Consider the following 25,729-nt stretch of genomic DNA (forward strand, 5'->3'; position numbering starts at 1 on the left):
GTCAGTGCTAACACCTGCCAGCTCTGCTCATTCTTGCTCTATGCAAAGGTTACCATTTAGGGCTGGAGAGATGGATTAGTGGTTAAGGCACTTGCCTATGAAGCCTAAGGATCCAGGTTCAACTCCCCAGAACCGACGTAAGCCAGCTGCACAAGGTGGCGCATGCATCCGGAGATGGTTGGCATTGGCTAGATGCCCTGGCATGGCCGTTTTCTCCCTCTTCCTCATAAGCATTTTTTTCAAGTTGCACTTGAAGCTTCTGGGAAATCACACTTTGTAGGACACCCACAATGACTGCCCGGGCAGTGGTTAGCAGAGCGGCCCTGGGGCCCCGTGTCACACACAGCATTCCCGGGAGGCAGTGCACGGCGGTGGCAAGCAGGTACCTTGGTGTCCTGGCGGCTGCGGGAAGCCAGGGCGATCTGCCTGGCCAGCTTCAGGGCTTCTATCCGCATGATGGCAAATTCTAACTCCTCCTGCCCGAGGGGTGGGGGTGAGCAAACCGCAGGGAAATGCGTCAAGACAGACAGAACGTGTTCCACACCCAGGAACGAACGAATGCTCCATGTAAATGCATCATGATGGGCATTGGGGGAGACATACGCTCATGTTCTCTCACAACAAACACCTCAGCAGATCATGAAATAAGGATTTAATTTGCTCTTTGAAAAACAAAATCACTCGTGACTGTCAGAAAGTATAGCGCAGCCGAATATAAAATGATTCTCAAGCCAGGGTCACAATTTTTACCCTAATGTAATCTTGGATTCCTTTCCTTTGGTGGTTGTTTTATAAAGTTGGCCAGCCCTTGGCTGGAATGGCTGTGCCTCTCTGAGATGACCCCTGACGGTCTCTCTAGGTTTGCTCACGACATACTAGCCTGGGGGATGTAAAATTAAGTTGTCAAATTTCAGGCACAGAATAGACAACCACTTTGGTTCCAGCTGTAAGACTGGGTCCAGATGTTATCTCCACGGGAACCTGGGGTTGCCCTATGTAAATAAGCAGCCTGGCTCGGTGGTGACCCCATCCCTTTGGTTCAGTGACCAAAGTCACAGACACTGCCTTTAGGACTTTCCATACTTCTGGGAAAAAAAAATGACTGTTTGGGTCCAATTTCCAAAATGAAATAGAAACGGTTTGTACACTAGCTAATCACCCAATTTATAGAATTCTGACATCTTGGATATAATACAGCACACCACAAGTATCAGTGCTCGAGGGGAAACAATTTCACCCGGAACATTCTCAGCAGTTCCTCATTAAGTCCGGCCTCAGCCCGGTTGGGGCTTGAGAGTTCATTCTCTACTGAGGTTTTGACAAACTCTCAAAAGGTCACACGTGGGCTACAAACCTGGAGTTTCTGAGCAAATACTGGGGGGTTCTTTTCTGCTAAGTCAGGCTCCAGATAGTCAAGTGCACCACAGAGAGAGGCAGGGTGGGCCAGCCTGCTGAGGAGGGCGTCCGCAGAGGCAAAGGCACCCTCCGGAGCTGTCTGAAGGCCGACGGAGAGAAAGACAGAAGAGAAACAGAGGACAGCAGAGTGACACGGAGTCCAGACAAGGACCACGCAGCCATATTTTACCCAGGATACACAGCCTGTCAACAAGCTATCAGTGCTCACCTGCCCACCCAGAAAGGGGCATCGTGCAGTCCCAGTGTAGTCCCTGGAGTCCCCCCCAAAACCCCCCTCACTCCTAAGCCTATGGGCTGGAGCCTGTGACCATTTGTTTGTTTCTTTGAAAATCTCCACGAGTGGCAGGCAAGCTAGTGGATTGGTTTTCAAAACGTAACAGAACTCTCATCAAGGTAATAGCTCCAAGGATAAATATCAATATCAAAGGAGGTCAGGTTTGGTCTCCGTTATCTACATAAAGGAAAGACGATTTCAAACAGTAAAAGTGGACTTCTGGTACACTACAAAGATTTCAAAATCAGAAGCCACCTCCATAGAAGGAAAGCCACGGGCAAGTCTGCCACAGTATTCGAGGGACTCATTCGTATCCAGACACTCTTTCACTACTGTGTAGAGTATCCAACCCAACATCCACCCACAGAGCAGGTAAATGTTTGTTGTGCGAGATAAATGGTGTCATCTAATACAGGACAAAAGCAATACACGGAATCAATTTCTTCAAACCTGCATGGGATTGCCAGGAGAGAGGCAAGAGAAATAAAAATAAAACTCACCCACATTCGTCCATTTAATATACGTGGGAGACCCTAAAATGGACACCATATACTCTAGGGAGACCACATGTAACATCCAGGAATGGGGTGGGCGAGGTCTTAGACTCAGGAATTTGGAGTCTACAAAGCCATAGGAGAGGGCTGGGAGATGAGAGGCCAGAGTTCTGGTTTGGGAGTCCCTAAGACTCAGGAGAAATGGCTGATCCCCCAAAGGGGAGGGTGTCCCTTGCTCTGCCCTCATCCATCTCACAGAAGGCGTTGCTGGATCACCATGGCTCCAGCACGTCCAACAGTCAAGCTCCAATAGGAGAAAAATGGAAAATGACTGACCCTGGGCGCATAAAGCACTGCGTGGGAACGGTGCGAGCCTCCAGTGGAAATGAAGGCCTCTGCCTGAGGCTTCTCCTAGGTGGGACGCCTGTGGCCCGAGAGCCAGGGTGAAGTGCCACAGAGAGTGCCAGGTGAACACCAAGGGCACCTTGCAGCTCCAGCCTCAACTCGGTCCCCTGGATTTCACTTACGATGTCAATTGCCTCTGCCGGGGTGCCCAAGGCCATGGCCTCTAGCTCCTTCTGTGAGGGTTTCTCTGGCAGCTGCAAGTGTGGCTCGGGGTTGGAGGTCAGCGTGCGTGCGACGGGAAGCTGGATTTTCGCTGCAGCATTCACAAGGGCTTCGGTCTCTTCAAAACTGGACCTGAGGAAGCAAAAGGCCTGCTCACTGGAGACTCAACTGACATCACGTCACCCAGGAAACCCTGACCGAGAAAGACAACATCCCAAGAAACCCCAGCCTTCGAAGGCTGGGCTCCAGGTGGACATGTAGCTTTCAGGCTGTCACCCAGAGGGACAGAGTGGCCCGCCCATGCCTAAGGGCCAGCTCCCAAGGGCGAGAGCGCATGTGCCATTAAGGGGTCTGAGGCCTGCATTTAGCAGCCAGCCACTTGACTATGTACTCTGAGGGAAGATGACGTATTGTACCTCAGTTTCCTTCCCTCTATAATATGTTTCCTCTGTGAAGATGAAGTGAGACGCTGTATGTAGGCAGGGTACTTAACACAGAGCCTATCACATGGGCACCACCACCACCTCACCACATGGGCAGATTCTGGTCTGCAGGGACCCTGTTTCCAGTTAAGTACAAGAGCCAAAAATAAGAGATTCCAGTCTTGCTCAACGACAGAGCAGGCAGACAGGGAGGGGTTAGTTCGAACCTAGTAATGCCCCACACTTCCCTAGTGACGCTTTCATCAAACCATTCAAACTGTGGACGCTGACGGGTGCATCAACGCCTGCATTAGCAGTAAATGTTTGTCAGACCTTGTATCTATACCAAGTACTCTGTTAAGACTCTTCCATATAATAATGAAGATGTGGCACATTTATACAATGGAGTTCTACTCAGCAATAAAGAAAAATGAAGTTATGAAATTTGCAGAAAAATGGATGGACCTGGAAAGGATTATACTAAGTGAGGTAACCCAGACCCAGAAAGCCAAGCGCCACATGTTCTCCCTCATATGTGGATCCCAGGTACAGATGATTGGGCTTCTGCGTGAGAAGGAAAATACTTAGTAGCAGAGGCCGGTAAGTTAAAAAGGAGATATAAAGGGAAGAGAAAGGAAGGGAGGAGGGTACTTAATAGGTTGGTATTGTATATATGTAAGTACAATGATTGAGATGGGGAGGTAATATGATGGAGAATGGAATGTCAAAGGGGAAAGTGGGGGGGGGGGAGGGAAGGTATTACCATGGGATTTTTTTTTGTTTTTTTTTCCTTCTTTTTTTATTTATTTTTTAATTTTTATTAACCTTTTCCATGATTATAAAATATATCAACCATGAGTTTTTTTTATAATCATGGAAAAGGTTAATAAAAATTAATTTAAAAAAAAAAAGGAGTCTTCCATATAGCCTCTCCTGGAAAGCCAGGCATCCTATGCACATCACCCAGCTGGGGAGGCTCTGGAGACTGAAAGTCTGTCTCATTCCCTCTCCTTAAACCCCTGGTGGGGGGGGGGTCACACATTAGTCTTCTCACTCAATGCCCTATGAAACAGGTACAGGTGGGTCAAGTAACTCCTACCAGGTATGGAGTTTGGTTTCAGATTGATCACACTGTCCACCTTTGGATGAATGACAGTGTGTGGTCCGGGGAGAGGGAAGGAGGGGTCTCTAGAAGAGCTAGCTGTCAGCTGCTAAAGATCTGACCTTCATTCACCATCCAGAGTACAAACCACTGCATGAGGAAACCTTGATTTCACCTTCATTCCAAGGCCCAGTAACAGAAGCAATGCCACCTGTGGCCTTGTGGACACAGACGGAGCTGTGGACTGCTTGAAGGGGACCTCTGACCTAAGCCACAATTCTCTCATCATGCCGACCATACCCTGAGCATGGCGTTGGGGATTCCGACATCCGGACTGGAGGAGACTTGATGGGGCTCTCCTGAGGGGTGTCAAACACAAGGTACAAAGCCTGCTTCTTCGGGGTGTCATCATCCTGCTGCGGGGACCAAAGTCACATGTCAGTCGGCAGGGTACAGAGGCCTGAATATGCCACCCAGGTGAAAACCAGAGCATGTGTCATCAATGGGGAGCAAGCCAAGTGCTTAGGGAAAAGCCTTCAATTTTATCAAGTGACCAGGAAGAGAAGAGGAAGCAGGGGCTGGCTACATGAGAGGCGGAGGGCTGGACGGAAAAGGGAAGACCTGACTGGCCCTGCGTGGGTTCTCAGTGGCCACCCTGTGGCAGACACCACGCTGGCCCTGAAGCTAAAGAAGGCAGGTAAGTCGAGCACCCAGTCATATCAATGGGGCGCACCGGCGGGCTGATACAGCAGAAGGGACGCAGCCGCGAGGCGCCAGAGACAGAGACAGGACAATGAGCCCAGCCTGAAAAAACAGGGCTTCCCTCCACTGGCCCAAGGAGGAAGGACAGAGAGGATAGTGGGGCTCAGAGGAGCTCTGCCGTGCCCGCACACAGGCTACACTGTGTGGCTGAAGGGGAGGAAAGGAGTGACCAGGAGGCCAAACTAGACCTCCCAGGACTGGAACCCTAAGTGCAGGAATGGGGACTGGCATCTCTGTATAACGGGAAAACTCTGTAGGACTCTTCACAGCTCTGCCAGGGTCCCCAAAGAAGCCCCTGTGAGGGTCAGTGGGCAGAAAGAACTTACAGGTAAGGAGGAGCCAAGCTTTTCCATGTATTCAATTTCATAGGAGTTTCTGTAATCCAACTCTGCAAAAACAAACAAACAAACAAACAAATAGAAACAAGGGAGATGAGGACTAGAGGCCAAAAAACCAAAAAAAAGGAAAGACCTACTGGAGCACAGTGGGCTCTGGGCTTTTGGGGAATGATGTTGTTGATGACAGATTTCAGATCTAGTCACCAACAAGGCCTGGTACAGCTATTTTCAGACAGATGATAATCCTGCTCATGGCAGAGGTTTCTGTTGCTAGCCTGACTGAGTCCTAAGGAAACGAGGCAGCCACACAACGTGCAGGTTTGCCATGGACAGACCCGCGTGGTTTTCTCTGAGTTTTCTGACTGCAGCGTGTGCGTTCTTGGCACTGGTTTTCTTTGTAACTTTCAACAGTGGCGCAGGATAGGGGGATGACATCTTACAACTGCCTCTGCACTTGTCCCTCTCTGTGAATTCAAAGACAGGCCTGGTCCCTCCAGTATGGCTTTGAAAAGAACCTTTGTAAGTCACCTGGACATTTCCTAAAATTCTACTGGTGGCTATAGTGCTGGACCAAATCAAAATTTCAAATAGAAGACTAGTTACATCCAACGAGTCAGAGAAATGATCTATCTCAAATTGATTGGTGACTGTAGGCTGCCAAGAAAATGCCAGGCACTGACCAGAGACCAGATAGTCTCTCCTTTGCCTGAGGCACTTGGATGGTTCCACATATGGGCTCCATCACTTAAATGGGCTCTTTGTCAGCATAGAGACTGGGTACCAACTGTGTACCTCATGCTGATCGGGGTGCAGTAGATCTGGTGGGGCGGGAGGAACCAGAAAGGGTCCCTTATTCCCACAGAAGCCACAACCTGGCGCTTTCAGATGTCTCACTTCTGCAGTTCTGGTGTGGACCTCTATATGCCTGCCTACTGCTGAGGTCATTGCTGAAATGCTGATGCTTCAGAGGAAATCCATCCTAGAACTTTTCCAAGACCTTACAGACGAGTATGGCAGTGGCTGAACCGACCCCAGCCCTTCAGCAGTCTCTGAATAGCCTGGTGGAGTAAATGCATTTTCCTAGTGGGCAGAGCCTGCTCACAAAGCCGAAGCTTGCTGCGTGCATGAACGGCCAGAGGACACCTTGACTCCTGGATAGTTACACTGGAAGCACAGACTAGGAGTGCGAACCAAATGCTGGGCTGCAGCTTGGAAAACATGTCTCCAGCGACCATGCAGGCCTGCCCCAACTTAGTGCCCAGAAGTGTAAGCTTCTAAGGACCTTAAAGATTAGAAGCCGGAGGGGATCCCCACCTTCCATGTAAGAGACCCAGGATACCATCTTTTTGTCCTACTGCAGATAGGCTTCAAGATAACAGCAGGGCTGGAGAGATGGCTTAGCGGTTAAGGTGCTTGCCTGCAAAGCCAAAGGACCTAGGTTCGACTCCCCAGGATCCACGTAAGCCAGATGCACAAGGGGGAACATGCATCTGGAGATTGTTTGCAGTAGCTGTAGGCCCTGATATACCCATTCTCTCTCTACCTGCCTATTTCTGCATCTCTCTCTCAAATAAAAATAAAAAATATTTTTAAAAAAAGATAACAGCAAAACAGCTGCTTTTCCAGGGTATTTCCTACCTGCCAAGGGGATTTCCCCTCCAACTACCTGGAATGCCCACTCTCTCCCTCAAAGGCAACCTGTGATGGTACAGAGAAGGGTTCTCCCCAGGGGTGGCAGGAAGTCCTCCCTCCACCAGGGAACTTCACCCCAAATGAGGAATGGGCACGTAGAGGGGCTGCTTCAGAACACACAGTGCCACCTTCAACCACAGGCAGCTACACGGGTCCTCCCTGAGAAGCCACAAAATGGCCGGACAGGCTATGAGGAACGTAAGCACCTCTCCTTGTAACCAAGCTTGAAGAAAAGCTTACTGCAACTGGTTTCAGAAATCTTTTTTTAAAAAAGTTTTAAGGGCTGGAGAGATGGCTTAGCGGTTAAGCGCTTGCCTGTGAAGCCTAAGGACCCCGGTTCGAGGCTCGGTTCCCCAGGTCCCACGTTAGCCAGATGCACAAGGGGGCGCACGCGTCTGGAGTTCGTTTGCAGAGGCTGGAAGCCCTGGCGCGCCCATTCTCTCTCTCTCCCTCTATCTGTCTTTCTCTCTGTGTCTGTCACTCTCAAATAAAAAAAAAAGTTTTAAATTTAAATTTATTTATTTATTTATTTGAGAGCAACAGAGGGGGTTGGGGAGAATGGGTGCACCAGGGCCTCCAGCCACTGCAAAAGAACTCCAGATGCATGCCTTGTGCATTTGCCTTACGTGGGTATTGGGGAATCGAGCCTTGAACCAGGGTCCTTAGGCTTCACAGCCAGGCGCTTAACCACTAAGCCATCTCTCCAGCTCCAGAAATCTCTCTTGAACTAGGTCTGGTGCACTACTCTTGTGCACCCAGGTTGGAGCGTGATTAGCTCATACACTCGTCCGATGCACCTCCAAAGGCAGGCTCCGTGCTCACGTCCGACAGCAGAGCACTCCATGGACCGCCGCAAGCCCTAACAGCACTGATTCTGTTTCTCCAGCCTTAGAGTGGGGATTACAGAAATCCACCCCAGAGCTGCCAAGGGGAAATGAAGCCATGTATGCAGAATGATCAGCACTGCTTTATTATTCTCTCCTATAGAATTAGTGTCACCATAAACACGTCTTCAAACAGTAATTACGTGGTCGAACCCAGCACTTCCTCTTCCTGTGGCGGGGACTTAGGTGTGAGAAAAGTCTCAGATCACAGCTGCAGCGCTGCACCGATACGTTCTGAACATCACATCGGCATCCCTGGAGTCTGGAACTTATTAAGTGAACAGGAGGGGGTTTCTGACAAGCGGGTTCTACACCCCACTTCCATGTCCAGGGTGTGTTACAAAGGGGGCTGCAGGGGAATCACAGTCCCCTAAAACTGTAACTCTACTGTCTTTATATGGAGGATGGATATTTTTTAAAAGTCATTTAATTGTTAAAATTATGGCTATAGCTTTCCCAGCCTTTATCACTGCTTTCTAAGGAGGCAGTGTAACAGACTTCTGTTACACTTGATATACTGAGTAAGCTAGTAGGCAGTTTCAGTCAAAGAAGAACAAGCAAATATTCCTACCCAGTGAGGCATCAAAAACCATGTACTCTTAGTTCTGATGATAAAACCAACATACATAGACACACACCCCAAAAATTGTATGCATTTTTGATTCTCAATCACAATGTCCATCCCATGTTGGTTTCCCAGTGATTGTCTCTGATGCTTAGAACTTTCCTATCCCGCTCCAGATGTGACCCAACAGAAAGCGGTAGGCACCACCTAGGTGGCAAGAATGATGCTTGGGTCCACATGCACTCGCTGCCTCAGGAGCTTGGACCTCTCTCCCTTTCTGTCCCTACACATCCCGTAGATGAGGCCAGTTTGCAAAGATCCAACTGACTGAGTTGGCCATTTCGTGGTTTACCTGCCTGGCCTGGTGTTTCATTCCTCTGAAACCTCTTTTTTAGCCCTTCTGATATTCAGGGTGGTGTGAGACATGAAAAGGAACCAGACGGGTGCTGCCTTCAGGAAACCCACAGCCTGGTGGTGAATTAAGACGGGCACACACATCTTCACGATGGCATTAAGGGCTCCCGACCAAGCGCTTCAGGCAAGTGGGACTGGGGTAGCTGAGGACAGGCAAGGGTGGGAGACAGTGAGGGGTGAGCACTGGCCACAGCTGGGGTGAAGGGCATCGGGAGAAAGGGATTCTGTTCAGGGAGGCTCATGGCTCAGGTGTAGCTAGAGGAAAACAAGGGTCAAAAGGAAGCCAAAGCGAGTTCGTCCCAGGGTCCGTGTGAAAGGTTAGAGAGCATCAGTCACTTTGAAACCTCCCAAATCCCAAGCCAGAGGGGCCGACCTGACGGCTAACCAAAAGGCACTATGTTTTGGCTGAAAACAAAATGCCACAGTCCAAGTGATGGAATTTGAAGCACCTTTTTCTTGTTACACATGGAAAAGGCAGCTTTGTGTAGCGAGAAGTCCAGCATCCCAAACTGAAAGATCTGATTCTATTATGAGCTAGACATCACCACCAATGCAAACTGGTTCTGTTCCCAGGCCTCAGGGACATGGAGCAGACCACCGAGAGGCCTGACCACACGGCTGCCTCCAGAGGAAGCATTGGGAACAGCAACGAAAACTGTCTGCCACACCACTGTTGACCCTGATGGGGTGAGGGCAGGTATGGAGGCCATTTAATGGTGCTCTCAGTCCCTGGTGAGCAAAGACAGAGCAGTGTGACCTTCCTCGTCCTGATTCCGACTTAACTTTTTAAATGGCTAGAAATCAAGATCTTAGAAAAAGAACTAAAAAACAATTATAAATGTAAAGGTTGAAATGCCGGCCTATAACGAGGCTCACCACAGTGTTACAAAGGAGAGGGTTAGGGACTCAGAGGACATCAGGCCCAGGGGAATGAATCTCCCCATCTCCCCTCCAGACAGAGGCTTCGGGTGTTCTCAGTGGCTTTCCTTAAGACAGGAAGGATGGAAGCCCTTGTGCAGATGTGAAAGAAAACCCTAGTCCAGGAGGCTTTGCCCAGGCTTGCTTAATGACTTAATGACTTACGATGTGTAACTTTTTTTTTTCGGACCAGGGTCTCATACACCCCAGGCTGGCCTGGAACTCATTATGCAGCCAGAGAGAAAGAGAAACTGAGAACAGAACATGAAGGAAGCCACTGAGATAAGCAAAATGCCCTTTCAAAGAAATCAAGTCCCCCCCATTAGCAAGCCCGGGGTGAGCCTCTGTCTCCAATCATGATTCAAAGGTGTGGTCATACTGTCTGACCTTCCCATGGGAACTATGAACAATGATGTCATCAGGCTGGTGGGTGAATGAAAATTTGACATGAATTAAGCTCTGTGGAAACATCTTTCACAACCACAAGACCCTCTGGCCATGCAGCAGGGATGCACACAGAGGTCATTCTCAGCAGGCATTGACGGGATCAAGGGACAGCTGGCTTTGTGTCCTAGGCTATTTTCAAAACACAGCCCCAAGCATCAAGTACGGTGGGAGGCATGCAGACGATGACACAGATGGACAATGGTGACCTGGCTGGCAAGCGTCTTTCCTTTGATCCCTAGGGGCAGTATTCTCTGAGTGCTCCGGCTGGCCACTGACTTGCTTACCCTCCGAGGGCGAGTTGAATTTGGTCTCATTTACGAAGGTGGACAGGTCTGAGGGCTGCGGGAAGTCCTGTTTGTCGGCATCCAAGTCCACCGTCATGCACGTCCACTTCTGGTTGGTGACGGCCAGCTTCTCCTCGTCTGTGGCGTGGACCACCGCGGAGATGACTGGGGGCGCTTCTGGTGTGGCAGCTGGAGTGGGGTCCTGTGAGGGGAAGGCAGGCAGGCCCTTCCTGCACCTGACGTCTAGATCAGAACCTCCCCCGACACACACACTGGTCTGAAGCCCGTCGGCCGGGAAAATTTTAGTGTTTCCCCAGGAAACAACTTTCCTCTGTGTGTCTTGCTTTTCGGAGGTCGCTTTCAGGGACTGACCATGGGCTCCCCAAAAGAAATTAAAAGCTGGGTATAGTAGTTTATACCTGTAACCCTAATATCTGTGAAGGTGAGGCAGGGAGACTGTTGGAAACTTAAGCCTGGGTCTAAAAAAAGAGAAAGGGTTAGGAGCCGGGCGTGGTGGCGCACGCCTTTAATCCCAGCACTCAGGAGGCAGAGGTAGGAGGATTGCTCTGAGTTCAAGGCCACCCTGAGACTCCATAGTGAATTCCAGGTCAGCCTGATCCAGAGTGAGACCCTACCTCAAAAAACCAAATAAATAAATAAATAAGTAAGTAAATAAAAATAAATAAATAAGGGTTAGGGATGGAGCTCAGTGGTATGGTGCTTGCCTCACATCTGCAAGGCCCTGGGTTCAGTCCCCTACACTGGAAAAAAAAAAAGCCCCACTGGGAATGGTGGCTCACATCTGTTGCAGTGAGGTCAAGGCTGGCCAGCATAGTTTACATAGTGACCCAGGTTAGTGTGAGACCCTATCTTAAACAACCACCACCACTAAAAGACTCTCAAGCTTTTATGTCTTGGTCATCTGGGATATCTCTACTAGTTTTTCATATTGTATAATCAATACCATCTAGCAGTCCTCTTAAACAGTCTCTGAGTAGAGAAAAGGGGGTCTTAAAGAGGGTCTTACTGCCATTGCACAGGGCAGCTGAATCGAGCAGGGGGGACCCACACCACACGACAGCCAAGCCCAAGACTCCTATTCCCGAGGCTGATGTCCCGGGGTCTTCCTCAGCCTCCACCCGGGCCAGTAGCTGGGACTTTGGAGAGAGAAGGTTTGCTTATCTTATGACCCAGGTATGGCAAACCTGCTTGAGGATGTGAGGTCTACAAGGAGGAGAGGGAAAAACGGCATGAACCTGTTAGAGGAACTACTAAAAGGGAAGCAGACTCAGAGAACTGAAGCCACACTTCTTTAGGGAATGGCTTCCCTCATCTTCCCACTCCAACTTGGAGGGCATAATCCAGGGCTCTTTTCTTGCCTCCTAAGTCTTGTATTCACTGACCTCAGAAGACTTTCTCAACCTAACACCTCCAAGTTTTCAGCTGGTTAAATGAAAAAAACAGACCACAAGAGGCCTCCTCCACAGTCCAACTATCAAATTCTCCTGACATTCCTTTGCCAAGGTGAAGGGATCGAACGGCTCTTGCTAACACCAAGGGACCATCCGTGTGGTGGCGGGAAACTTGGAACCATGCCACAAGGATAGGGAGGCTCTAGCCCTGGTTTCCCGGGGGAGGGAGGTAACAACACAGCAGTGTTCACCCCTGTGTGCGCAATACGTTAAGGATCAAAGGAACATTTTACCTGAGAAGGCGGATCAGAGAGAGGAGACCGCTTTGGGGACTTTTTCACCCTAAATGTGTCACTGGAAACAAAAGAAAAAATGTAAACACAAAGCCACAGGACACCCCAAGTTGTACGGAACAGGGGGCACCCATCACCTCTGCCTCTCCCTCCGCCCAACCTGGCCAAAGGGGTCCATTCCCACCACAAATTCTTGCTTTTTAATAGATATTATTTTTGTCCCCAGGGGAAAGATCCATCAAGCTGGAAATCTTTAAAGAGATGCCATTTTGGAGAGCTGACCCAGAAAATGCAGCTAAATTTAACCAAATGGTCTTATTTTTAATAAGGCAAAATTTTTGGTGCGATTAATTTATCTGGAGTCTTTTAGGAGTGTCTGTGCCAACTAAGGTTGGGGGAGAGCTTCTAGGCTCACCCCACCAATGGACAGGGTCCAATTTTCACACAGATAAAGCAACAGAGCTCTTAAAAGAATAGCTGAATGAGGAAGGAGCTAACATGGAAATGGAAAGTTCTGGGTCCTGGAGTGTGGTAGAGAGAGGTGAAAAACACTTCCTAATCACAGAACACTGAATGGAATGGATCCCTGTGTTTTGAAAGACTCTGGGTAGGATTCTGAGCACAGGGAAAGATATGTGATGTCGTTTTCCTGGCTATAATGAACAGAGGAGACATACACGTTCTCTCTCTCCTCTCCTGATGGGGGTGGGGCATCATCGCAGACCACAGGAGACAGGGATGGCTTTTAGCATAAATAGTAGTGCCTAACCCACCGGCACAACATGAAGTTCGGGGTCATTTCCAATCAAATGGATGCCCCATCACCTATAGGCTGGCCCCTGCCTCCTGATTCCTGATCCCTCTGAGGTAGGGTCCCATTCCCAGCAAAGCAAGGGCTTATGGGTCAGGGTGAAGGGCATAGACCCTCGCTTTAAATCCCATTACTCTCCCTTCCTTTCCACGTTAAGTGAGTAGGCACAGAAATTTGGCATCTGCGTTCCTTCCTTGTGTACTCTCAAATAAAATACTCCAACAATGGCATTCATCATTAAAAAAAATACCATAAATGGTTATTTACAACATTTATGGCATTTGTCATGAAAACAGTGCAATCACAGCTTAAGGCATATATTTATTCATGCATATAAATATATAACTATGTTTTGCAGTTGCTAAATGGCTTGAAAATACTAAGGAAATCCCTTGGGCAGAAAAGAGCTGAAAGACTCCATGCTCTCCTGGCCAGCTTCCTTTGTAAGGGCAGGGAGAAGGTGTGTGTCTTTGGAGCCCTGAGCTCTGCCCTGGCCAGGAGACAACAGCAGAGGCACACAGGTGGCCAACTGCACTGATGCCCAGCAGGGTGACCCACAGATGGCCAAAAAGGCACACCAACATCCAGCCTGGCCCTAATTGACCAAGGATGTGACCCAGAGCACCCTGGTGGTAGCTCTCTGTCGTGGGCTCCACATTGAGCTCACCCTACATCCCTCCCCAGGCAGAAATGTACGCTTCACACAGTAAGTAACAAGATCTAGCCTCAGTCATCTCCACCGATGCTTCCTGGGGTGCTTAACGTGAAGGTGCCATGCTGCCGGAAGCAACTGACCAGCAGCTTGAATAAGAATGGACTGAGGAGTTAAAACAAATATACGGGTCTCCAATGAAAATGACCAATAAACAAGTATGCGGGAAGGAATGGCTCCATTCCCGACAAGCCGGCAGCTGTTGGGTAATCATGTTCCACAAGCCAAGTGGTCTTACTCATGCCAATCATGATGAAACAGAAAAATAGCCTTGGCTGCTGGGGAGCCCTGAGCCCCATCATCCCCAAGCCCTCCACAGGAAACAGCAGCGGCCAGAGAGGAAAGGAAGGGGAGGCGAGCAGAAACAGAGGGCAGAAGCAGCACGTTGAGCCATGAAGTTTACTTACAACAGAGAACACACAGACATCACATCTTCAACCATCCTAAGACAAGAAGACAAAGAAAAAGAGAGACAGACAGAAGGAACTGACAAAAAGATATATCCGTAGACACTAGTCACTTGCGGGTTACGCTTGTGGCAGCCAGCAACTGCAGACTTTGCTCGAGAGGGCAATGGCCCAGCCTTTTGGGAAGGGGTCGTTGGGTTCCAATCCTCTGGGGGTCGGGGCCTGGGAGCCTTGTCTCCCTGGGTAGGGTCCTCTAAACCATCAGACCCCCGTTGCACTAAAGGTGAGATGGAGACCCAGGATCGGCTTCCCTGACCGTATGTCTGATGCACAAAGGAGCAAGTGGTTGGGGACATAATACCTCAGGCTATCTCAGGGAAGGAGGAGGGGGTGGCTATAAGGTGATGCTTATCCCACAGATGAGAGGACAGGGTTTTGGAGAATAGCTTTCTTCAAGTCTGGATTTGTTTGTTTGTGTTGAGACGAGGTATCACTCTAGCTCAGGCCGACATGGAATTTACTATGTAGTCTCTGGGTGGCCTCGAACTTGTGGTGATCCTCCTACCTCTGCCTCCCGAGTGCTGGGATTAAAGGCATGCGCCACTGTGCCCGGCAATTTTGGATTTTTTTTCCCAGCATGTATTTGTGTGCCTATGTGAAGTCAGAGGAAACCTCCACTGTCAGTCTTTGCCTCCTGCCTTGTTTGAGGCACTGCTCACGGCTGCAGTCAGCAGGCTGGCTAGCCCTGGAGGCTCCAAGGGGTTCTCCTATCTCCACCCCCACCTTGCCATAGGCTTACCGGGGATTACAGATGCCAGCTACCACATCTGTGCTGTCTCCACGGAGCTTTCTCTCCAGCTGAGTGGAGACATTATTCCAGTCTTAAGATTCTAACACAGGCTCTATGGCATCTCTAGGAAGAGCCTGGTTGGGGAAACCGATCTAAGAAAAAATCTGTGTTTGGGGCCAGAATGGTCTTCAGCTACCATCAGATGGTGGGAAGGCGACCCAAGGCCCGAACATGGGCTGTTCTCAGTCAGTCAGTGCTAGGGTGAGCTCCAATAGGAGGCAAGTGGGTTGCCCTATGTTGCTCATGCCAAGTGGACCCAGAGGGGCCAGCACTAGGCTCGTTCAGTCCCACTGCACCAGGAGACAATTCTACCACGCCTCATTAAATTACATAGTTGATTTTTCCTTTAAGAGCAAGGAAGTCTGCAAGTGGTCAGCTACACTGTGCATGGTCCTAAGAACGGACCTGCAGTCGTCCACCTAAGAGCTGGGCCTAAGGATGAATGCTGGGGACAAGGGACACAGTATTTATTTACTCAGCTGTTAATGCCTTCTAGGTTCCATCAATCTCTTCTGGACTTAAAGGGATTTTGGACTCTTATCTACAAAAGATGGCCAGAGAAAGGGCAGAGGACAGAGCACCCATTTCTTCACGAGGTAGTTGAGGTTCAGGGAGCAGTTCTCCTTCCTGGGCCTCGGGTGGCGCACTAATTACTGTGTGGAGTCCCCTGGGCTGAAGTTACATTAACAGGCAGAATGAAATGCTGTGAGTGTTAACCCATACTGTGGGGTGTACATACATCCTGGCTTCTCCAAAAGCTAACACAAAAGCTAAGCAGGGCTGGAGGGATGGCTTAGCGACTAACGCCTGCAAAGCCAAAGGACCCAGGTTCAATTCCCCAGGACCCACATTAGCCAGATGCACAAGGGGGCATATGCGTCCAGAGTTTGTTTGCAGTGTCTGGAGGCCCTGGTGTGCCCATTCTCTCTCTATACCTGTCTCTCTCTCCCACTTTCTCTGTCAAACAAATAATAATTTTTTTTTTTTTAAAGGCTAAGCAGGGAAGGGCATCCGCCACTCACAGGAGGGTGGCCAGGTCTCTTGCGTCTGCTCCCTTTTCTGTGGATTTCCCTGAAGTTTGGCTAAACCGTGAAGCTTTAGGCGGTTAACCGATCAAGACAAAAGATCAAGGACTTATGACCCTACATGGGTCCATGGATGGGAAGGTGATACCACCATGGCCTCAGAGGGGAAGGGACGTAAGGTGTCTCCTGCTTGCCTGTAGAGAGAGCCACAAACACGGCGTCATGACAGCAACAGGCAGGGCGGTGAACAGAGCCGCAGCGCGCGCGGACGGGGCACAAGAGTCGCAGCCGTGCCCGGCCCGGCCCCCACCCCCACCACCGCCCCCGCGCACTTACGTCTTGAGGGGCGTTTTCTTCTTCTTGGCGGGCTTGTTTGGCCCGTCTCCGTCCACTCCATTGGCTTCCACGGTGCTGGCTGGGATCTCAAAGGAGGCTGGGGACTTAGGAGGGGAGCTGGGGGTCTTAGAGGACGTCTTAAAGGGGTCAAGGGACTCGTTGTCACAGGCATCGGGGTCAAAGTTGTATGACTGTTGGGGCAGTTTGGGAGACTCCTGCATTTTTGAGGTGGAAGAAAAGGGGTTAAAATTAGGGTCGTCCCACTTGTCTATATCAAAGGTATAGGTACCTTTAGCAATGGGGATGTCATTGGGTTCCGTGGGGGACCTGACGGGGGAGGCAGGAGCGCTGTCCAGTTTCTCTGATGTCTTTTTCATCTTTGGCCTCCTTAGGGGCATTTTGGCAACTGGCTTCTTGCCTATCTTTTTGGTAGGAGGGGGGTTGTCCTGCTGGCTGTCCCAATTACCCTTGTCCTCCGAATAGTCAAACTCCAGCCTCACGGAGAGCCCTTTGGCGGGGGAGTCTTCTTGCCCCCCGCTATCCGATGGCGTCACCTCGATGGTCTCAGGGGCTGTGGTAAGAGGCACTGATTTCCTCCCCACGGGGGGCGAGTTCTGCACTCTGCCACCTCCAGACGGCGGGGGGCTGGTGTCTTCTGCACCCTCGGAAGCCAGAGGGCAGGTGGCTGTGGGCACAGCAGCAGGTCCCAGGGGCGTCTCCTCGGGCAAGGCACACCCAGAGCCCTCAGGCGTGGCAGGCTCTGCGTTGGTCTCGGACGCTAGGTGCCCCTCATCGAGGACGGGACTCTCCTCAGCTGGCTCCTGCTGAGTCTCCTTCACCGGAGGGGTTTCTGGAGGTTTCTTGGTGGTCTGTTTTTTTTTTAAGGAAGGTGGCCGAGGTTTTTTAGTTCGCTTAAGGGTGCTGGAAGCACTGTTGGATCCGGTCCCACAAGCATCTGCGGTGAGCGCCCCGGCCTCAGGGCTGCCCGGGCAGGAGGCCCCGTCAAAGTCACCAGCTTGCAGACTGAGCGAGCGGGATAACGTGGACTTGGACGGGGGCACGGACTCGGTGGACTTCCTCCGGGTGGTCACCTTGCACTCCTGACCCTTACAGTCTGATGAGCGCGGCTCCAGGCTCTCAAAATTGTCCACCAGCTCGATGCTGTCGAAGTCCAGGTTGTAAGTCCCGCTGCTGGCTATGGGCTTATCTTCATCAAACACGGCCGAGGAGGAGGAGTGGGGAGGACGGAAAGGACTTCCTTCCACCGAGTCACTGGGCGGGCCATCAGGGACGGTGACAGTCTCAGAAGTGCATCCTGAGGGAATGGAGACAAAGCCATTACTTTAGGACATGGGTCACTGGGAGTCTTTTTTTTTTTTTTTCCATTTCATGTCACACCCTCGCAATGCAGAGGCAACTCTGATCCCCAGACCCCCCAGGCCTCACGATGGGCACCCTGCCTGGGTATAGAGCCTAGTTTCATTCATCACCGGGCACATCTTCAGTCTCCTCATTTGTACAACGGGAGCCAGGAGGGCTGCTGAAGGAAGAGAGGACTCGGATCATTGATCCTGAACCCACTGACCAAGTGCTTGACCCACACCAGGGGACCCAGCAGTGAAATGAACCAAGCGGACACAGTCCTCATCTTCTCTGAGGCCACATCCTTCAGGGAGAAGACGATGGCTAAGCAATATAATGGACAGGCTGTGAAGGGCCATCACGTGGTGATGCCACTGGCTAAGAGGAAAAACAGAACTGTGATTTCAGGTAAGGGAGTTGGTCAAGGTCCATTTGAGCAAAAACCAGGGAAGAGGTGAGGTGTGAACTAGGAATTTTTCTGGGAGGAAACATCCTGGCCTGAAGGAAGCCCACAGTGCCAAGGACCTCAGGCATCCCTGGAGCATCCCCGGCACGTCACAGAGACAGTCAAGAGGCTGATGTGGCTGAAGCCAGAGAGGGAAACAGTGAGGACAAGCAAAGCACACTGAGCCTTGGGTCACAGCAAGCCCGGTCCTGATGACTCGGCCTTTAGGAGAAGAAGGTGGGAGCCATTCGAGCAACAGAATGGGAGGGGGTTTGTCCTTCACCACCTGCCCCTCCAGGCGTCACTCGATCATCTCCCGCCAACCTGCCTGCCTGACCTTGGCCTCTTGTCCCTTCTCAGTCCTCCCTGGGCCACTTCTCCACGGCCCTCCTACCTCCAGCAGGGAAGGCTGCCCCTTCTCCCACATGCGACAGGATGTGGGTCATGTGATGGCCTGTGAACTCACCGCCCCTCTGCTCGCCGGGGGCCTGCCAGCCTTGGCCTGGGCTGGACACACTGGTTTCTGCTTATAGCAGGTGGTGCCTTGTGAGACTCTCTTGGTTCCCAACTGTTCCAGGCAGACAAGGATGCCAGAAAATGGTTTGTCAGAAAATGAAAAATGTGTCAGTGGAAAAGGGAGGGCAAGTCTTGTACAATGGTCTGCAGACCTGAGTACTGCGGGAATCAGAGCACAGAATGGGGGAAAGGCTGGCTCAAGTGTAACAGGACCATCTTTCCAGCACGTACTCAGTGACAGGCCCTCCTGTCCCCCCTGCAAAACTGCCAGATAGAATCCAGCATGCTCAGCTACCTTCAATTTCAAATACATGAATTCGGGTTTTGTGACAACTTCCCATACACCAATTACTCCTCATGTGAAATTCAAATTTAACTGGGCATCCTGTATTTGGCTTGCTCCATTGGGCAACCTTATCCCTCTTCCCAATAAACAAGGTCTGGGAAAGGCTCACTTGAACTAGGGCCGTTGGCTTCTTGCAGAATCCTTCAGGGCCACCTAGGCTCCCCGTATCCAGGTGGGGGGCACTCCACAAGGGGCGCGTCCTAACTCTGCTGCCGCGTGAGCCTTGTCAGAGCGCAGAAGCGCAGCAAAGAAACCGCAAACCTCTCGAGTTCAGGAAGGGGTTTTGCTTTAGCTCTGCCTCTCCTCATTACACTTTCCCTTGCAGGCTCAGTAACTGCCTCTTGGTGTGACAACAGTCTGGGGAAGCCCTCTTACGTGTCCATGAGCCAGTTCTGGTTTCAGGCACTCCCCCCTCGTTCCTAACTCTAACCCTATTAGGCAAACAAGTCCTAGAGACAGTACCTGATGGCAGCCTCTGGGCTATTCTTTGAAACCAATGATTTTTCATCATCACCAAACATACCTCCAGCCTTCTCACATCAAGAGCACAGGGACCCACCCTCCTCTCTGAGATCGCCTCTCACCTGGGGCATTCGAGCCCTCAAGCTCAGCTTCCTCCGGTCAGGAGTGACCCCGTCTTCCTGCCCTGTGGTTGCCAACGGCTACTTGGTTCGGAGGACAGAGAACCAGGGATGCTGGAGAGGACCAGAAGCTTTCTGGTGGGTCTTGACAGGTGGGAGAGAGGCCTCCATCATTCCATTACTTCTATAGCCAGACCCACCACGGCCAACTCTCTCTCTCTCCCTCTCTCTCTCTCTCTCTTTCTCTCTCTCAATCTCTCTAGTTGCAGCATGTGCCTCAGCAAATTTCCCCAATCATGCAACAATCAGCAGATGCTCAGCTTAACCATCTGCTGTGCTTTCCCCAGAAGAAAAGTGTCCTTGAGTACTTAGCATGGTTTCCTACTTAGAACTGATTTTCCCTAATGAGATCATAGACCAAGAAAGACGGAAGTGCTGTAGTTTCTTACCTTTGGCCCAATGGACATTTTGGAACAATCAGTCCTTCGCCATAGGGGGCTAGCTATTCACTGTAGCATGCCAAACAGCGCCTTTAGCTGTGACCTGGTAGAGGCTAGTAGTACCTCATACCTCAGTTTTGACCATCAAAAAATGGCTCTTGGGCTGGAGAGATGGTTTGGCAGTTAGGTGCTTGCCTGTGAAGCCTAAGGGCCCAGGCTTGATTCCCCTGGAACCATGTAAGCCAGATGTACAAGGTGGCACATACATCTGGAGTTTGTTTGCATGGCTAGAGGCCCTGGTGTGCCCATTCTCATTCTCTCTCTCTCTCTCTCTCTCTCTCTCTCTCTCTCTCCCTCTTTTATGTTCTAAGTAAATAAATAAAAAAAATTTTTAAAGTCTCCAGGACTGAGAAGACGGCACCGCAGGTAAGAGGGCTTGCCATACATGCGTGAGAGCCGAGAGGGTCGGATGTGCCCTGGGCTCAATCCCCAGCATCCATGCAAACCGCCTGGCATGGCCATGTGCATCTGTGACCATAGTCCCGTCGGGGGCTGGAGACCAGAGAATTCTTGAGGCTCACTGGTCAGTTAGTCTGACCAGAAATAGCAGTTCCAGCTTCCGTGAAAGACACCGTCTCACGGGAATAAAGCAGAGAGATGAGAGGACAGCCGGCATTCTCTTCCAACTTCTATATGTACACACGAGACACATCTACACACATATACACACACGCACACGCACACACACGAAAAAGCCAAAAAATATATGCCTCCAGACACTGCCACATGTTCCCTGGGGGTTCCCCACTGCATTTCTACAGAGCCACACGTATCTGCATGAAGACCAGTCATTTGTCCCAGACCCACGGTGCCTCCAACATGCTAGTCACTGTGGGGTTCACCTTCGACACAGAGGCAATGAAGATGGGGACTGCAGAGCAGTCTATCCACACCCACATGTCCTCGACCCCCTGGACTCGCTGGCCCTCAAACACAATGCCACATCCCTGGCTCCAGGTTATGGCTGGGTCTGAAGCTAAGCCAAAGTCGGCGATTCATGAAAAGGGTCCTTGGCTCAGCTGTCATTACCAAGAGCCACGGACTGGGTAGCTTCAACAACAGAAATGTCACAGTGCTACGGCTGGAAGTCACGATGGAGGTGTCTGTGGACCTGGCCTCTCCTGAGGCCTCTCCTTGGCTTGCAGATGGCCAACCACCTTTCCTTGGGGCAGGGGGACCCCTGTGGTTTATGTGACAGGAACACTAGTCCTATGGGACTAAGGCCCAAACTATGAACCTACTGGCCCTGAATTACCACTTCCGTAAATCTCTCTAGACACATCACGTTAAGCATTAAGGGTAAGGTATGTGAATGTAACAGGCACATAACGCGGGAGCAAGGCAACATGACACCATATTAAGCACACATGTTTGGAAACAAGAGTTGAATTGAAAGAAAGGGAGGAAGCCCGACATCACCTTGCCTTCTCCACAGGCTACATTTCTTAGCCTGCTGAACTGTTTCCCAAGGGATGCTCAGGCTAGGAGGGTACTAGCCTGGGTGAATGCTCAGCGCCCTGGGGTGCTTAGACTCTCAAATGACCAATAAATCAAGACTAGATGTCCAAACATACAGGAAGTAATATAGCTGTATATCCTCTAAGCACATGAATCATAATTGTTGGAAGTTAACATGTTTATCCTTGCAAAAGGTCCCAGTGTGGAAAGCCGGGCTCTGAACTCTCCGTGGGCTACGGTCTGAACACCTGTGAATGCCAAAATTCCCACGTCGAAGCCCTCACACCCGTGGTGACAGTGCGGGGCAGGCCAGACCTTGTGGAGGCAATAAGACTGGAGAGGTTGCCCTCAGGAACAGAGCTCTTACGAAAGGGGCCTGAGAGAGTTTGTCTTTTGTACCACGAGAGGACACAGCAAGAAAGTGCTGCTTATGAACCGTGAACCAGACCTCGCTCGACACCAAATCTGAATTTCCAGCCTCCAGAGCATCAGTGATATATTCGCGTCGTTTATAGGCTACTTGGTCTATGGAAGAGGCTGAGGCTATGTAAACTGGGACATCGCCCCACAGCTCTGACACGGCTGTGATCTGGGCAGAGCCACAGGAACACCTGGCCCAGGATACAGCAGGTGCTGGGCGATGCCAACCACAACCTACTACATCTTGTCCAGGCCCCGGTGACACCCCTCTTTGTTCTGTTTCCCGAGAGGGTCGATCCTGGCAGGATCTCCGGGACATCTGGCCTCAACCAGGCCCCCCACATCTCTAGTGAGCACCCACGGTTTGGCTTCCTCAGAGAGGGTGAAAGCAAGTGCCAGTGTGGAGGAAATGGGCTCCCTGTGGTGGGCCCAGTGATGACAGAAACCACTTCCTGCACCCAACATGACAGCGTCTGCCCACACAGGTTACAGGAAGAGAGGAAGGTGTAGCCCGCTGGGGACCAGGCAGCTCCAGTCACCACCGAGCTCCTCCCAGGCCCAGAGGGCTCCAGGCAGGAATGGATGGACAGTCCTTATCCCCAGGGGGGGAAAAAAAATGTCCCTGGAAGTGTGAGCAAATGCTGGAATGCCCCTGCCTCAGCTCTCCCACTGTGCGCCCCGCTGCTGGCCATCTATGTTACGTCCTGTCAATCTTTAACGATCCTTTGGCCCTGTCTTCTCTCCAGGGTCTAGCCCAGGCTGGCACGGTGGCTCTGGCACATGGATAGACACGAGGTCATAGCACTGGCGCAGCACCTGCGCAGCTAGCAGCAGGGCAGCACAAACCTGGTGGCCCAACCCCAATGCACCCCGCTGCCGGCTTCCCAAGCGGAAGGGAGCCGGGGCTCCTGCCACACTGGAGAAGCGGGGAAGGTCCGTGAGCTCACAGGAAGATCACACACACACACACACACACACACACACACACACACACACGAGGGATAATCTGCTCTTGCCCTATGGGACATTAACCTGCAAAGAACCTACTAGGAGCCCAATACGAGGTAGCTGTTTAAATGGGAGCTATTATTTAATTATATAACATTTAACTACGTCCCTTAGTGGTTTGACTCAGGTGTCCCCCATAAACTGAAACGTTCCGAATGTGAGGTCCCCAGCTGGTGGCAATTTGGGAATCGGATCCTCCTGGAGGCGTTATATTGTTGGGGGCGGGCTTATGGGTGGTATAGCCAGCTTCCCCTTGCCAGTGTTTGGCACACTCTCCTGTTCCTGTCGTCCACCTGATGTTGACCAGGAGGTGCCATCATTTTCCTATGCCATCATGGAACTTCTCCTTGAGTCTCTAAGCCAAAATAAACTCTTTCCTCCCACAAGCTGCTCTTGGTCTGGTGTTTTCTGCCAGCAATGCAAAGCTGACTGCAACATGGTGTGAATTCTAATAACAAAATCACTGCACAAAAACCAAGTGTTCCATTTACAGGGCCACAGAAGTCAGAAGGAAGTGAACCCAGAGAATTCGCAGGTCATGGTATTCAGTCATAAACAGGAAAACTGGGCTCCCCAGGTGGAGGTAGATGCAAGGTGGGCACCACCATCCTATCCTTCTGTCCTATGGACCGTTAACATGCTGGCTGAACCCAACACATGATGAGAGACTGTCTGATAAAAACAAGTTTCCCAGGAGGAAAAACCATTGTTTTCCCAGTCAAAGGCTTGTCTATTATTTCTTGTGGTTCCTTTGGCACTTTGCAGAGGAAAACCAAACAATACATGTTCCTCTAATGCCCTTCTTTCCCATGATTCTCAGAACAAACACTTCTCTCCCAGGAGCCACCTACGCAAGCAACACGGTGCCTTCTTGGGCCGGGCCTTTGCGGTGCCCCCACGGGTCTGCAGAATGGATGGAAAGATCCACCCGAGCCAGGGGGGCTTTATGCAGACACAGTCCCAAATTCACACCTCCTGACTGTATAATCCTTGCTTCCTGGGCTCACTGTAGGTTTCAAAGACATGTAAAGTCTCGGTTCAAAGACTCCAAGGGGTGTAATCAAAGGTTCTAAGGGACTGTGACTCAGTGGCAATTAACATTCCCAGCCTCCTCCCCATGGCTTATCTTTTCAGCCTGTACTAATGTTCGTTCTTTATGAACTGGTCTAAGAAAGAGGTGGGCTGTTGTATTTGTTTTGGAGAATGGAGAAAGCGCTCTGTTTTGTTGAAAAGGAAGTCAGGCAGGAGTCCTGTGAGGCGGTAGCCTACTCTTTAGGGCTAAGTCCTGGGAATGTATACCCTTATACTTACTGTCTGCTTGAATCTCTAGCAGGAAAAGAAAATGAATTCTACCCTCCTCTTATTTTCTCACGCTCACATCAAGAATGAAATGTTCTTTTATGTTATAGGCCACTTGGCTCCTGGCCAGGGAAAAGGGTAGAAATGGAAGCCTAGCCTTGAATCTACCTCTTTCTCTTTCCACTAGGCACTCCATTTTCCATTTACCTCTAGCTAGGCTGTGGATGCCCTGCCTGTCCCAGGCCCGTATTTGGTTCTCCTGCAGGCACAATATGACAGGCTGGGGCAGGACAAGAGGTGGGTCTTGGAAGTGACTGCTACAGACATCCAGTGCGTTGTCTGGAAGGAGGTGGTTCTGAAGACTTGTCACATGAGAAGAACTAAGGCCTAAGCAAGGCCACAGTGGGGTCCTTTAAACTATGTGCCACAGAGCCGTTTAGGTATAAGGATGGCATTACCCGGTCCCTGAACAGTCTGTGGGGTCATTTCTGGCCCTATTAAGCAGGAGGTGCGCCCCTCCCTGCAGGTTTAACAGGGAAGCACACAGTAAGTACATCTGTCTCGTGGGAGGGCTGGAGGTGGGGCTGTCATCTGTCGCTGCCCCCCACTAGCACTGCTTCTAAAGGTAGCCGAGGGTGTCTTCACTCCCACCAGGGGCGGAAGGGATGAGCAACAGAAAACCCAGAGTAGAGAGGGGTCACCCCGCACAGACCAACTGGGCCACCACCGTCTTCTTGCCCATGTACCGTCCATGCCCCTAAAACCTGAGGCACTGTCCTTGGATGACAAGTCACACAAGCTGTCCAGATCCAGGGGTCACACAGCAGGCTCTGAGACCCCGTGGCCTCAGTCCTCAAACCCACCCAAGCCTGCAAGTGAAAGGCCCCAGAGCTCAATCCATAGATAAACTTCCGTGGAGCACCCAACACACCCCGCACCATCCATTCACCCTTGGGCTTCAAGCCGGCGTGTGCAGGGTAAAAACATAGTCCAGAGAGAGAGAGCCCTGGCCGCTGTGGGCTGTGCTGTGTCTGGGGAAGGTGGCCATGTCCCGTTCTACCCGGGAGGAGTCGAGGCTCCTGGACCCTGGTTACCTGGTTCTTCTGGGGCTGGTGGGGTGCTGCTGACCTCCGGCTCGGGGATGACTTCTGGGGGAGGCGGGGGTGGGGCTGGCGGAGCTTTGACAGGGGTCGTTGACTCCGGGGTCTCAAAGGCTTCTTCAGAGTCAGAACTCCTGATGGAGAGAGAACAGAAACACAGGTGAGACAGGGCCAAGGTACTATTCTGCTGGGGAGGCACGGCCCTGACCCCAGCACCAGTGGATTCAGGCTCAATGCTCAACTCAACTGTTGAGACAGGACAGAGGACG

The 25,729-nt window shown here is 51.0% G+C and overlaps 1 protein-coding gene across 6 annotated transcripts in view; it reads right to left on the reverse strand.

The window, feature by feature from the left end:
• Tacc2 (transforming acidic coiled-coil containing protein 2) overlaps positions 1–25,729 on the reverse strand; it is a 218,070-nt gene that overhangs the window by 19,247 nt on the left and 173,094 nt on the right. For 3 of the 6 annotated variants that reach the window (XM_045153732.1, XM_045153246.1, XM_004659279.3), the window contains 8 exons: positions 25,455–25,594; positions 16,426–17,740; positions 12,285–12,345; positions 10,580–10,781; positions 5,364–5,425; positions 4,576–4,691; positions 2,712–2,883; positions 1,355–1,495 (listed from right to left, as the gene is read on the reverse strand). In XM_045153732.1, coding sequence (XP_045009667.1) covers positions 1,355–1,495; positions 2,712–2,883; positions 4,576–4,691; positions 5,364–5,425; positions 10,580–10,781; positions 12,285–12,345; positions 16,426–17,740; positions 25,455–25,594 — 2,209 coding nt within the window. The remainder of the gene's footprint in view (positions 1–1,354; positions 1,496–2,711; positions 2,884–4,575; positions 4,692–5,363; positions 5,426–10,579; positions 10,782–12,284; positions 12,346–16,425; positions 17,741–25,454; positions 25,595–25,729) is intronic. The other 3 variants (XM_045154750.1, XM_045154169.1, XM_045155647.1) reach the window with 1 other exon arrangement.

The sequence above is a fragment of the Jaculus jaculus genome, chromosome 1, assembly GCF_020740685.1.
Source record: "Jaculus jaculus isolate mJacJac1 chromosome 1, mJacJac1.mat.Y.cur, whole genome shotgun sequence".
In the NCBI taxonomy this organism is placed as follows: domain Eukaryota; kingdom Metazoa; phylum Chordata; class Mammalia; order Rodentia; family Dipodidae; genus Jaculus; species Jaculus jaculus.